Source organism: Lynx rufus, unplaced genomic scaffold (genome assembly GCF_022079265.1).
Source record: "Lynx rufus isolate CCGP_SWC_20201006 ecotype Redwood Valley unplaced genomic scaffold, mLynRuf1.p SCAF_13, whole genome shotgun sequence".
Classification (NCBI taxonomy): Eukaryota; Metazoa; Chordata; class Mammalia; order Carnivora; family Felidae; genus Lynx; species Lynx rufus.
Window position 1 is genome coordinate 55,939,999 of NW_025814827.1, and position 14,425 is coordinate 55,954,423.

The 14,425-nt window shown below is 36.1% G+C and overlaps 1 protein-coding gene across 1 annotated transcript in view; it reads right to left on the reverse strand.

Annotated features, from left to right (window-relative positions):
* Positions 1–8,460: 8,460 nt before the first annotated feature.
* LOC124508904 (uncharacterized) overlaps positions 8,461–14,425 on the reverse strand; it is a 43,262-nt gene continuing 37,297 nt past the window's right edge. Inside the window, exons 7-8 of the mRNA XM_047075600.1 lie at positions 10,917–11,007; positions 8,461–8,680 (exon numbers count right to left, since the gene is read on the reverse strand). Of these exons, the coding sequence (XP_046931556.1) occupies positions 8,564–8,680; positions 10,917–11,007 (208 nt within the window). The 3' untranslated portion in view covers positions 8,461–8,563. The remainder of the gene's footprint in view (positions 8,681–10,916; positions 11,008–14,425) is intronic.

A 14,425-nucleotide genomic window follows, 5' to 3' on the forward strand; every position in this document is an offset into this window, starting at 1 on the left:
GATGGACAAGTGGGTTAAACAAGAGAGGGAAGCAAACCATAAGAGACTCTTAACTATAGATAACAAACTTAAGTTTGATGTAGGGAGGTGGATAGGGGATGGGCTAAATGGGCGATGGGTATTAAGGAGGGTACTTGTTACGATGAGCACTGGGTGTAATACGTAAGTGATGAATCACTGAATTCTACTCCTGAAACCAATATTACAGTATATGTTAACTAACTAGAACTTAAATAAAAGTTTGAGGGGGCACCTGGGTGGCTCAGTCAGTTGAGTGTTGGACTTCAGCTCAGGTCATGACCTTGAGGTTCAAGAGTTCAAGACTCACATTGGGCTCGCTGCTGTCAGCCTGTCAGCGCAGAGCCTGCTTGGGATCCTCTGTCCCTCTCTCTCTTCCCCTCCCCTGCTTGTGTTCTTCCCTATATAAATAAATAAATAAATAAATAAATAAATAAATAAATAAATAAATAAATATTGAAACAAAAAACACAATGAAATGCTTAGGAATAAACTTAACAAAGGAAGCATAAGACCTGTACACTAAAAGCTGTAAAACATTGCTGAGAAAAATTAAAGACCAAAGTAAATGGAAACACATGCGTTATTCTTGGGTCAGAAAACTCAGCATTGTTTTTTAAAAAGATTTAAAAGTAATCTCTACACTCATTGTGGGATTCCAACCCTCAATCCCGAGATCTAGAATCAGATGCTCCACTGACTGAGCCAGCCAGTCGCCCCAGAAAACTCATATTGTTAAGATGTCATTCCTCTCCAAATTGATCTATGGATTCAATGTAATCTCAATGAAAAAAATCCAGCAGGATTATCTGTGGAAATTTACAAGCAGATTCTGAAATTTGTATGGAAATACAAAGGGCCTAGAGTAGCCACAAAATTTTTGAAGAGAAACAAAGTTGGAAGATCTACAGTGGTAGTAGTATTTAAATGGTAGTAAATCCACACTATTGAACACTATTCATCATTATTGATAATGTGCAAAATGGATAGACATTAAAATCCTTATGCTGAATGAGAGAAGTTTGACAAAATGTATACAGTATGGTTCCATTTATGTAAAGCAAACTAATCTATCACAACAGAAATCAGATCAGTGATTGCCTGGGACAGAGGTCAAGGGAGGAATAGATGACAAAGAAATAAGAGAAAACCTTAGTGGGGATGGAAATGTTTGTCCTCTTGATTATGGTAATGGATTCAGAGGTGTATACCTATGTCATGGTACAATTACCGTACTTCTTGCAGATTATTTTATATTGACTACACTTCAATAAAACTGTATGGTTTGACACCAGTATTAATATTAGATGTAGTACTTACAAGAGCTAGTTAGAATTCTAAATGTGTATATTAATAGAGCCTGCAAATTGGTTTCTTCAGTGTTTTACCTGTAAAAATTGTAGTCCTTTTGCAGTGATCAAAGATATATTTTATCAGTGCTACTCCTTTCCTACCCAAGAGCCTTCTGACAGTTTTGGGTATGTATGCATCTATGTGTTCTGGTACCTATGTTCAGTTACTGTTACTAAATACAGAAAAAAAAAGGACAGTGTATTCAATTGCTTTTAGGCCTGCTGCCTCCTTGGTTTTTGGGCAGCTTGCCTTCTTTTAGACCTTTGTCAGTGAGACATGTCCCAGATCTTGTTTCATGACTATAGTCATAAATGGAAAAGTTATTTTCAGTGCTAAAAAATGTATGAAGGCTCTGAAAATGCTAGACATTCATCCAGGATCTCCAGTGGATTTGCATGGGTAGAAGAATAGAAGACCACTGGTTTACACTGTTTTCAGATAACTTTATGATCACATATATATAAAATAGTAAGTGAGAGTACTAAAATTATCTCATTTCTTCTAATGAACCTGAGATTAGCATAATTTTTAATGTAATTATTTGCTTTCTGAGAATCAAGCATGTACTTGTTAAGCTAAGTATAGGTAGTCTTCTTACTTCATGATTTAATGATACAAACACTGCTGTGCTAAATAATTACCCAACTCTTATAAGGAGAAAGCCACAGGTATCGCTTACAACCTAAAGTAATTTTGGTACCTCATTTTTTTTTTACTTTAACAATTTTATTTAGATGTAATTCATATACAATTTCAACCATTTAAAGTGTACCGTTCAATGGTTTTTCCTCTATTCACAGTTATGCATGCAGCTATCACCATGATCTAATTTTACTATTTTTATCACCCCAAAAAGAAACCCCATACCTATTCATAGACACTTCCTATCCGCTCTCTTCCCCCTCCCAGCTCTAAGCAACCACTGATGTACTTTCTGTACATTTGCCTATTCTGGACATTTCATTTAAATAGAAACATACAACATGCGATCTTTCGTGACTCGTTTTGTGACGTGATCTTTTGTGACTCGTTTCTTTCACTTAGCATGAAGTATTCAAGATTCACCCATGTGCTAGCATGTATCAATCCTTGGTTTCTTTTTATTCTGAATAAAATTCCATGGTATGGAATTATTTATACATTATTTATTTATCCATTTACTAGTTGATGGATATTTGTTTCCCCACCCTGTTTTTTGGCTATTTTAAATAATGTACTATGAACATTTGTGTACAAGTTTTGAGGTTGGATGTGAGTTTTCCTTTTTCTTGGGTATATATCTAGGAGTGGAATTGGTAGGTCATATGGCAACTCTATGGCTAACATTTTGAGGAACTACCAAACTGTTTTCCACGGCGCCTACCAACTTATATTCCTACCAGCAATGTAGGAAGGATCCAATTTCTCAATACCAACGTAAAATACTTTGCAAGCTTCATTTTACCCCATAAATTGTGGGTCCCATGTTACCACCAAAATGCAGATCTATTTTAAGGAAGTTGCTTTTTCCCACTTGGCAAAGAAGTTCCAGATATAATTTTCTTTCTCTAAGAAAATGGATTTGAACTGGTTTATCCTAAGGTAACTTCTAACTAAAAATCTGTGCTTCTCCAAATTCTTCATCTTCCAACAGAAAGAATGGCTCTTCTTATTTGCACCTTGCAGTCTGACCTAAATAATAATAATGTTTGTTTGGCAAGGAAAAAATAAAGCTGGAATCCAAAACCTGAGTCATTGTTTTAGGTAAATTATCTATAGTCTGAACTCGTTACCCTTTCTGCCTGTGAACCAAAATCTTGGCATGTTTTGTCTTCAGTTGCTTTTGAAAAGTTCAGGTATTATTTTACAATGTATGAATAATTTAGTAAGTGGACAAAAAGGAAGAAATTGAACCTACTTTTTATATAGGTAACTTTCAATGTAAAAACATTAATAATTTTATATTAATAAAAATATAAAATTATAATATATAATTATATTAATAAAATATAAAAATAATATTAATAATAAAACATTAATAATTTACATCTAGGATGTTATAATCATAGTATTAATCAGTATCAATTATAATATTAAAGCCCTGTTGTACCTCTCTTTCATACAAAAGCCAAATGTGATCTATGACCTAGTTGTCACTTTTCCTCTTGGTTTAAGCATCCACCAGATTTATAAATCACACCTGTAGCGGGGTGGGGGAGGGGAAAATGGGTGATGGGGATTATGGAGAGCACTTGTAGTGATGAGTGCTGGCTGTCATATGAAGTGTGGAATCACTATATTATACATATCTGCAACTACTGTTATACTGTATATGAACTAGCTGCAATTTAAACTTAAAAAAAAAATCACAGTTGCAACCCACACATTTGATAATTACTAAAGCAATTCTCACATTGATGAGGAATCCAAAGGCAAAATAAGAAGTTTCTTCTCTCCATAATAATCTGTTAATTTAGTGGTTAATATTAGACTATGAAATTTAAGAGAGAGGCAGCATAACAAAAGAGCATAGGCTTTGGAGTTTAGATAGAAAATAGAATTAAATCCTGGCTGTGCCATTTACCAGCTGTACAACTTTTGGAAAGTTTCTTACCTTCACTAAAACTCAGTTTACTCATCTGTTAAATAGGATTAAGAGCTCCCACTTCATTGGGTTGTCAGGCTCAGTAATGCATCAAGTACAAAATCTGTATCGATGAATTTAGGGTGTTTTTTGTTTTTGTTTTTTTTTTACCTGAAAATCTTTCTTGATGGCTCAGCATTTAAATATATATTACTTCCTGATCTAGAAGTGTGTCTTTTAAAGATTTAATGTTTCTTTGTTTTTGAGAGAAGAGAGAGAGGGAGAGAGAAACATGAGCAGGGGAGAGGGCAGAGAGAGCTGGAGACACAGTATCTGAAGCAGGCTCCAGGTTGAACGTCAGCACAGAGCCAGATTCAGGGCTTGAACCCACTAACCGGGAGATCATGACCTAAGCTGAAGTCGGATGCTTAACTGACTGAGCCACCTAGGCCCCCTTAGAAGTCTGTCTTTGATTTAGGTCGGTACGGATGTGCTTTAACAGAGCCTGTTTAAGAACTGATTTCATAGCCTGTGATCTTTTTCTGCCATTAGATTCAGATTTTTCATACATTTTTTTTCTTCTTAGCCTACAGGATTATATTTTCATTAATCCATATTCAATTTATTCCTAGGTTACCTTGGGCACATTTTTCTTTTCCTTATCTTCCTTAAAGAAAGTAGAAATTTAAGAAAACAAGAAGATTTGGAGAATGTAACAACCAATGATCATCATTGCTGGCAAAATGAACTTGAATTTGAAAGCTCTTGGAAACAAGAATCCTTGATACAATTATGATTATTATATCTATCAGTTTTCTTGGGGCATGTCTTTAGAGAGACTAAAATCAATTTCAATTTGTATTCTATTTATGTGCTCTTCCATGTGTGTATCTCAAGGTAGTTATGATTCAGATAATGTACATAATACTCCTGTGAAACTCATGGTCCAAAAACATTAATTAACTTAATTTACAAGTAGGTAAACTACAGCCTAAAGTGGTTGGGTTGCTTTAGGCATCTGGACAAGTCTAGGGAATTTACAGCTGCCAAACAAGGCTGGTTTAGTTAATATTGTTTCTCAGAAACGAGTTCTGAAAAGGAGAAATCTTTTACTATGCTAGCATGTCCCCAGGGAAACCTTTAGGTTTTGTTTTTTTTTCCCCCCTCAGCTAGATTCTTCATTTATTTACATGAAAAATGTTTGGAACTTTATGCCCCACCCAAATCCTTCTCTTTAATGCTAATTAATATCCTTGTTTTGTGTGTGGTGTGTGTGTGGTGTGTGTGTGTGTGTGTGTGTGTGTGTGTGTGTGTGTGTGTGTGTGTGTGTGTTGGCAGGTCCCTTTTTAAGCTATTGTCATAATTTTTGCCTCCGAGCATTTTTGCCAAAATACTTAGTATTTAACTATTTTTATGCTGATAGTATAAGGTTGCATTCAGTAGATTTCTTGCTATTATCTTTTGACCTAATAAACTTGCTGTAATGCCACATTTTCTTATGTATCTTCATAAATGTAATTTTTAAACCCTCTTCAATTCTGGATTTATGTACTCCCTAACAAAGAGCTGAGACCTCCTAAATACCTCTTGACTCTTTTCTGTATATCCTTGGAGACAATGTCTTAGCTCATTCCTACTCAGTTCACTGGACCACCATAGTGGCTTCTATAATTTTATTCTGACCATATCAATATGCTGCTTAAAATCTTTTTTTTTTTTCTCTGCTTAAAATCTTGTAATGGCTCACCCTGACTCAGAATAAAATGTGATCTCCTTTGCTTGGTATACCATGCCCTTCCTGGTCTGGCATCCATCTATTTCATGGCCCTCATGTAATCCTTCCTACCCTGGGGTCTAGTCATACTGAAATACTCTCCTTTATGCCTCTGCACATGCTGTTCCCTTTACTAGGAACATCTGTCCTTACCTTATATCTAAACTTTTTAGAAAAAAGTTCTAAAAACAATTTTGTTTTCTATCCAGTTTAACTCTTTCATCAAATTGGTCACATATTTTAGGAGGTAAAGAGTTAAATAATTCAGACATTTACTGTAATCTTAATGTTTTTAGTAGTCTGATCACTAGTAATATGAAAAAATGTTTTGTGATTTTTTTCATTTGGTTGCTGAAATACAGAAATATCTTAGCTCCACCACCCTTTTTCCCCTGAACCTTGTGAGACACACAAGGAGTAACAAACTGGAGCGTAAAATTCCATAGATGAAAAATTTTCCCCAAGTGAGAAACTAGCCTTTTTAATGACAGTATATGTCTAGAGACATCTAGACAAACATACAGACATTTCAAAGTCTATACATAAAAATCTATATTAAAGAATTTTACACACAGAATTTTAATACTGGTGTAAGAATGTCTCCTCAATATCCTATAGTTCTAATATTTGCCTCATTTACTAAAAACTGTATTAATGGCATAAATATTACATAGAATAATTTCTAGTATTTTGTATTTTATACATTTTTATACCTTCTTTTCCATTCCATCAACTAAAGATCCATAGTTTAACACAACTAAAATAGTTTATATATAGTTTAACATAACTAAAATCATTGCAGTGACAACAGTATTTAAACAATGGTTGGGACATCTGGCTGGTTCAATCGGTAGGGCAACTCTTGATCTTGGGGTCATGAGTTCAAGCCCCACATTGGGTGCAGAGATTACTAAAAAAAATAAACTTAAAAAAATAATTGTCAATTTTTTCTGTAACTTTATGCATGTATCTATGGAAACCACTGATATTCTATGCTCTTGAATATATTCTACTAATGATAGCTGAATATTTATTTTTATTTTAGACCTTAGGGGCTGAATGATTTACAAATAGACTTGTCCCTTCATGTGTTGCTAATGTTATCTCTCTTGTCCTGCCAAGTGCACTCTAGAATGGGAGTTCTGGCATATACCCAGGGCCAGAGCAAGCAAATTCAGAGTTTAGAAAATACAGTTTCTTTCTCCTTCCTTCCTTCCTTCCTTCCTTCCTTCCTTCCTTCCTTCCTTCCTTCCTTCCAGAGTGATTGAGTGTGTGAGTAGGGGAGGGGCAGAGAGGGAACTCCAAGCAGGCTCCAGCACAGAGCCTGACGTGGGGCTCAATCCCAGAATTGTAAGACTGTAACCTGAGCTGAGATCAAGAGTCAGATGCTTAACTGACTGAGCCACCCAGGTGCCCCAGAAATATAGTTTCTTAAGAAAAGGTGCCTAATTGGTATGCTTGGGTGGCTCAGTTGGTTAAGTGTCTGACTTTAGCTCAGGTCATGATCTTGTGGTTCGTGGGTTTGAGCCCTGTGGTGGGCTCTGTGCTGACAGCACAGAGCCTGGAACCTGCTTGAGATTCTGTGTCTCTCTCTCTCTGCCCCTCTCCTGCTCATACTCTGTCTCTCTCTCTAAAATAAATAAATATTAAAAAAAAAAAACCTATTAAAAAGAATAGGTACACAATCAAGTGAAATTCAATAAACATTCTGTAATTATGCACTGTTACTAATAAACTTATTTTTTCATGTGTGATTACTATTTGTATCTTATGTATTTGCTACATTAGTATTGTTTGTTGTGTTTGAAATTTAAGTGCCTAAATATATGCTATTACAGTAAACCGATACATTTAATTATGTATAAAACAGTCATACAAATAACAGCTATAAGTATCTTAATTATTTTTTATTTTAGTCCTTGTGCTAGCCTTTTCACATAAAGCTGTATACAAGGAATCTTACAGAATAGAGATCTAATAAATGGGATCGAATGTAACCTACCTTCTTCCCCTCTACCCTTTTTTTTTTTAAATTTTTTTTTTTCAACGTTTATTTATTTTTGGGACAGAGAGAGACAGAGCATGAACGGGCGAGGGGCAGAGAGAGAGGGAGACACAGAATCGGAAACAGGCTCCAGGCTCTGAGCCATCAGCCCAGAGCCTGACGCGGGGCTCGAACTCAGGGACCGCGAGATCGTGACCTGGCTGAAGTCGGACGCTTAACCAACTGCGTCACCCAGGCGCCCCTCTACCCTTCTTTTGTGATAAAAACACCTTCTGATCTTTTTTGTCCTATCTGGATTGATATGCAGAGTTAGTGACTAAAGAAAGACATATTTATGTGGTTTGTTTGTTTATTTATTTGAGAGAGAGAGAGAGAAAGAGGGGGAGAGGGGCAAAGGGAGGGAGGGAGGGAGGCAGAGAGAGAGGGAGGGAGAATGAATCCCAAGCAGGCTCCACCCTCAGCATGGAGCCCAACGTTGGGCTCCATCTCACGACCCTCAGATCATGACCTGAGCTGATATCAAGAGTCGGACATTTAAGCAACTGAGCAACCCAGATGCCCCTATATTTATGTTTTAAACAAGATAAAAGAAATGGGAAAACCAAAAATATTCCGATATTTAATTAAACTATCACAGAAATCAAAGTTGTATAGAGACACAACTATGTGTCTATACACAACTATGTATATTTATATATACCCATACAACTATTTACAAATATGTAAACATATATACAAAGACTAGAAAGGAAAATACAGGAACATATGTTAGGGTATTGGGGAGATTTTTAAAAAATTAATTTGTAATATACACCACAAAACATTACACTGAGATAGGACTATTTTAATGTCACAGAATCTTATACAAATGAATTTGTTCAAGAGCTTCTCTGTCAATATGCTTTTCTGGGTATACATCGTAGTTCAATGGTACCTCTTCAACCCAGGGAGATAACTGTATATTAATCTGGAAGAGAAAGATTATAAAAACACATGTAAACTGCAGAATGATCCTGTTCTCTGGAACTCAAGAAATCATGATGAACTAAGTAACTGAATACAAGAGATTTTTTTTTACAATGAGCAGGACTAAGTTTACACAGTGTTATATGAACAATATTTTTAAAGTTTATTTATTTATTTTGAGAGAGACACAGACAGCGCAAGTGGGGGAGGGGCACAGAGGGAGACAGAGAGAATCCCAAGCAGGCTCTGTGCTGCCAGCACAGAGACTGACGCAGGGCTCGAATTCATGAAACCTGAGATCATGACCTGATCCAAAACCAAGAGCCAGACACTCAACTGACTGAGCCACCCAGGTGCCCCTCATATGAACAATTCTTTGCTGTACTACATGGCAGGTCTGCGGATTCAGGATTTAATTTACTATGATTTTGGAACTTGAAAGAAAAAAGAAAATGCAGAATAATTGTTTTAATGTAACTAGTTTAATAATTATTATTAGGTTTAAACAATAAAAGACTAGAACAATGAGAATACACAGAGAACAGAAAAAACTATTCATACATACACAGTGATGGTGCTAAGGGACTGCATGAGAAGGACTAATCTACTCCCCCCCCCCCATAACTTTTATCTGCTCCCTCCACCTTCCTCTGCATTGTAAACTTGAGTCTCCATGGCACAGAAATTCTAGAGACACCAATGAATATATCTGGTTAAAGAAGATTCATTAAACAAGAAAGCAATGAAGTTATTAAAAAATTTATGTATAAATTTATGTATGAATACTTATGTATTCTTAAGTAATAATTTCCAGTGGTTATCTAGACAGATTTACATATTTAGCGTGAAAATTACTATTTTGTTAAGTGAAAATTCACCAAGTTACTTCAAATCTATATAGAAATAATAAATTGGAGACCATATATTTAAAAGACACATTTTTATAAGTATGGAAAAGTATGGTAGGATTATACCACTCATGAGATGGGTCTCTCCGGAAAAGAATTAAATGGAGGGAATGGGGAGATTAACATCTTTTTTTAATATATCTCAGGATTATTTCCCTTTTTATGGCAAACATGAATTACTTTTGTAATTTAGATGATTAACAAAAAGTTCTTACAGTATTATTGATGATTGTTTAGTCTTTTTTTAAGAAAGAAATAGATACTTAAATTTGGCAGTGCTTATAGGTAAGGAAAGCGCTACGAAAAAAAACTATAGCACTCCATTATTGAGAAATACAACAGTATCTTTCATCTGGGGGTCTCTAAGAACTTTATAAATACTAATGAATCTTTATATAAAGGTCAATTTATTGGGTTGAAACTTAGTAAGTATGGGCCTTATTTATTTTATTTTTAAAAATCTGTCCTTTTCAAAAAAATGTTTATTTTTGAGAAAGAGAGAGAAAGCCTGTTGGAGAGGGGCAGAGAGAGAGGTAGACAGAGAATCCAGAGCAGCCTCCACCCTGTCAACACAAAGCCAGACATGGGACTCAAATCCATGAGGAGATCACGACTTTAGCCAAAGTTGTATGTTCAACCTACTGAGCCACTCAGGTGCTCTGGGCTTATTTTATACGGACAATCTGAGGAACAAAGAAGTGGACTGCATAAGATTCCAAACTACACAGAGTACATGGACCTCCAATCTACATATCTTATTCTAGAAGCCTTGAACAACTCTGTTCCTTTTGTTCTAAGGGAAATGTTATGATGTGGGTGTTCTAAGCTTCTTACAAACATTTAAGAGCATTTGTTAACCTAAAACTGTAACCCCCCAGTTGGAAAAACCAGGTGGAGAAGCAAAGGAATCAATACCAAGATAAGAATTATAATTTCTGAGCTCTTGAGGTCAATGAAAAAACTACAAACCAGTTCTTAAGCCATAGGCTTTTGCATTCTTTCAATCATATGTCACTATATCCAGAAAAAGCATTTCCAGAATATTGTAATAGCTACCAGAAAAAAGTAGAAGAGGGGCACCTGGGTGGCTCAGTCGGTTAAGCGGACAACTTCAGCTCAGGTCACGAGTTCATGGGTCTGAGCCCTGAGTTAGGCTCTGTGCTGACAGCTCAGAGCCTGGATCGGATTCTGTGTCTCCCTCTCTTTTTGCCCCTCCCCTGCTCATGCTCTGTCTCTCTAAAATAAATAAAAATGTTTAAAAAAAAAAAAAAAGAAAAAAGTAGAAGAAAAGTTTTGACAATAAAAATGCTGGGAAAGAGGCTTACATACCTGAAGACTTGAGAGAGAATCTTCAAGGCTTGGTACTGTTACTAATAAGGATCCTTGTTTCCTTACATTATGGCTGATATATTCCCAGGCTCTGCAACATATTAAAAACTTATATTTTAGGTTTTACCAGATACTGAACACATAAAAAAAAAAAGAAAATGACAAGAGAAAATGCAGCATAAGCAATACCTAGAAATCCAGGCGGGCAAAAGTGTTTGCCTGCAGGAAACAGGATTATAGCAGCAAATTAGAAATTGGGAAATTTTTCAGTTCAGTATTGAAGAGATTTAGCAAGATGGGGATTTGTGTTACTACCAGGTACTGTAAGGCAAAAACTCAGTTCTCAGGACCAATACACAAGGTAAAGGTGGATCAGCAGTTAACGCCCCTTAAACTCTTGATGAAGTGTGTCAAAACTGGATCTGCGGATGGAAAAGGGCTGGGGAGAGGCAGAGAGGGGAGAAGGGACGTAGAGAAAGGCCACAGAAGCCAGAAACCAAGAAAAAGCTAACAATAAAGCAGAATATGTAGATTACATTTTTAAAAATAACATCAAGAGTGAAATCATACTTTATTTGGTTGTCAAAAATATTTAATGGAAAGACTTCTGGACAATATGGTTTAGTGGGGCCAGCCTGGTTGAAAGCACGACGAAATACCATGTACATATGTATGTGCCAGAGGGCAACACCTGAGCAGTTCTGACTCACTTTAATGCAGACATGAACTGGATTCTCATGTACACGAGTCTCGACAGTGCACCCCGCTACTGGGGAGCGATGGTTAGCAAAGCACGGATGGGCAGCAGTGTCATTTGTATTTATTTTAGTTACAACAATTTATTAGGTTTAGTATTCTGGAGTTTATTAGGCAAAATGATACAAATGTTCTTTTTTCTTAGGCTAGATCTAAAATCATGTAGCAGTGCTTGATAACAGTCCCTGTGCTTGGGTTAGAGCTATTGTTTTGATGTGGTGCCTTAAAAATGATGTATTTTACAAGTTTATTTAATAAGAATGAAGAAGCTGAGTAAATTGGCATGGTTGGTCATGGCTCTCAAAATACTGGTAAGCTGTCACTGTAGGAGTTGTATCTGTTTTACCTAACAAAAAAATGCATTGAGGCACCTTTGAAACTAACAATTACTCTACAAATCTGGGGTGTTACCCTGCAATGAGATCTAACTTATTCTGAAGACTCAGACTTTCCTGAGTATACATTTTCTATTATTATGATATATTTCTGTTTTCTCTTATATACTAACTCCTATAGCAATATCATCCCACTTGTCCCAGATTCTTTTTTTTTTTTTTTTTTTAAATTTTTTTTTTAACGTTTATTTATTTTTGAGACAGGGAGAGACAGAGCATGAACAGGGGAGGGTCAGAGAGAGGGAGACACAGAATACGAAGCAAGCTCCAGGCTCTGAGCTGTCAGCACAGAGCCTGATGTGGGGCTAGAACTCACGGACCGCAAGATCATGACCTGAGCCGAAGTCGGCCGCCTAACTGACTGAGCCACCCAGGCGCCCCACTTGTCCCAGATTCTAATTAAGACTACAAGTCTTTGGAGGCTGTATGTAATGCCATCTGTTCCTTTTCACTTAGTACAATACAGAATTAATACAGCTAAATGATCAGTTTCTTCAGAATGATTCCAATGTCAGAATACTTTACTATGTGTTCTAAACACTCTCTTATATACTGTCATTCATGACTATAACTTGCATATATTTAGACTTCATTGCACTAGACTAATTTAGGAGAAATGACTGAACCAACATATGTGGCCAAAACCTATTCACTGAACAATGAGAGTTTGTGACTGAATGTACCAAGAAAGCTTTTAAAACAGCCCAAACATTCAGCAGTATTTCCAATATCAAGTTCACCAGTAGCTTTCACCAGTCTTCAGTAGTCTAAATCTTTCTACAATGAATCTCCAAAGATTTTAAGGTGTTTTTCTCTTTTAACTTCTTGTACAACATAAACCTGGTTAATATTTCATTCTCCAACAATTATGTACTGTTTTGGCTACTGGTCATTAACTTAAAAAGGTAAAGAGCTAATCATACTTTGTCCACTGGAAATTAAGTTTAAAGAAAGCACCATTATTAAAACAACTTTGCTCATGTTGTGTTTCTGGTCTTTAGCCTGTGACCAAAAATTGTCACTCATTGTGGCTGAGCTCTGACTGTATGATTAGCTTTCTGTTGAACTAGTTTCTTTCTTTCTTTTTTTAATGTTTACTTATTTATTTTGGAAGAGGAGAATGTGAACAGGGGAGGGGCAGATAGAGAGGGAGAGAGAGAATCCCAAGCAGGCTCCACAACTGGCACGGAGCCTGACGATCCCACGAACCATGAGATCATAACCTGAGCTGAAATCAAGAGTAGGATGCTTAATCATTGAGCCACCCAGGCGCCCCTGAACTAGTTTCTTTTTAAAATATTTAAATTGTTAATTTCATAGTGACCTTAACCTACTAGTAATGGGTATGGATATATGTATATATTTTTTAATATGAAATTTATTGTCAAATTGGTTTCTATACAACACCCAGTGCTCCCAGTGCTCATCCCAACAGGTGCCCTCCTCAATGCCCGTCACCCATTTTCCCCTCCCTCCCACCCCCCATCAACCCTCTGGATATATGTATTTGTGTGTGTGTGTGTGTGTGTGTGTGTGTGTGTGTGTGAGAGAGAGAGAGAGAGAGAGAGAGAGAGAGAGGGAGGGAGAAAGTTGGGGGCAAGGTGAAGGTAAAAGGTAAAAGGGTGGCAGGATGAAGAGGTTTAGCCATTTGAGAGTCCACTTAGTAATAACTATTTATGGTCTGTAACTATATGCCTTTTTATTTCTCTGCAGTAGAAACCTTATTGATATACTAATCCAAACATTTGTGTAATTCCCTTTCATACATATGGAAAGGAGCTTTCCTGCATCTAGAGTACACATATGCCATTATGATAAATAAAAAGCCAGCAATCCTAACTAGCCAGAAAAATCAGTGTCTCAGACTATGGACCATAGGAATTTTCCAATTAGAGGAACCTACTGGTCCTGATGGATCAAAAAACATCAAACTGTGGCAGAGAAGTAAAAAAAGTGGTAACAGATTTGCTGATTTTTCCATTACCTGAAGAGTGGAACCAACTAGGAACCAACTATTACCACCTTAAAAATATTTTTAGTTTGATAATTAAGCACTATTTTGGTGAATATTCTTATATCTTGCTTTATATTCACAAAAATTAATTCCCATCATTTTGTGATAGAATAGCACATGAGATGTTTTTTCAAAGAAAATAAAACAGAAAAGAGTAAGTATAAACGCCCACTGGGAATAGATATTTTATTGCATCCGTGATTGCTAAGCAGGTGCTTGAGTCATGATATAATTTTATATATACCCTCCCCCCTGCAAATTAGATGTGATATTCTACAAAGTTAGACAATCAAAGTTTATTTTTATTTTATACATAATTCATTTCCTTGTTAATATAAATCTTG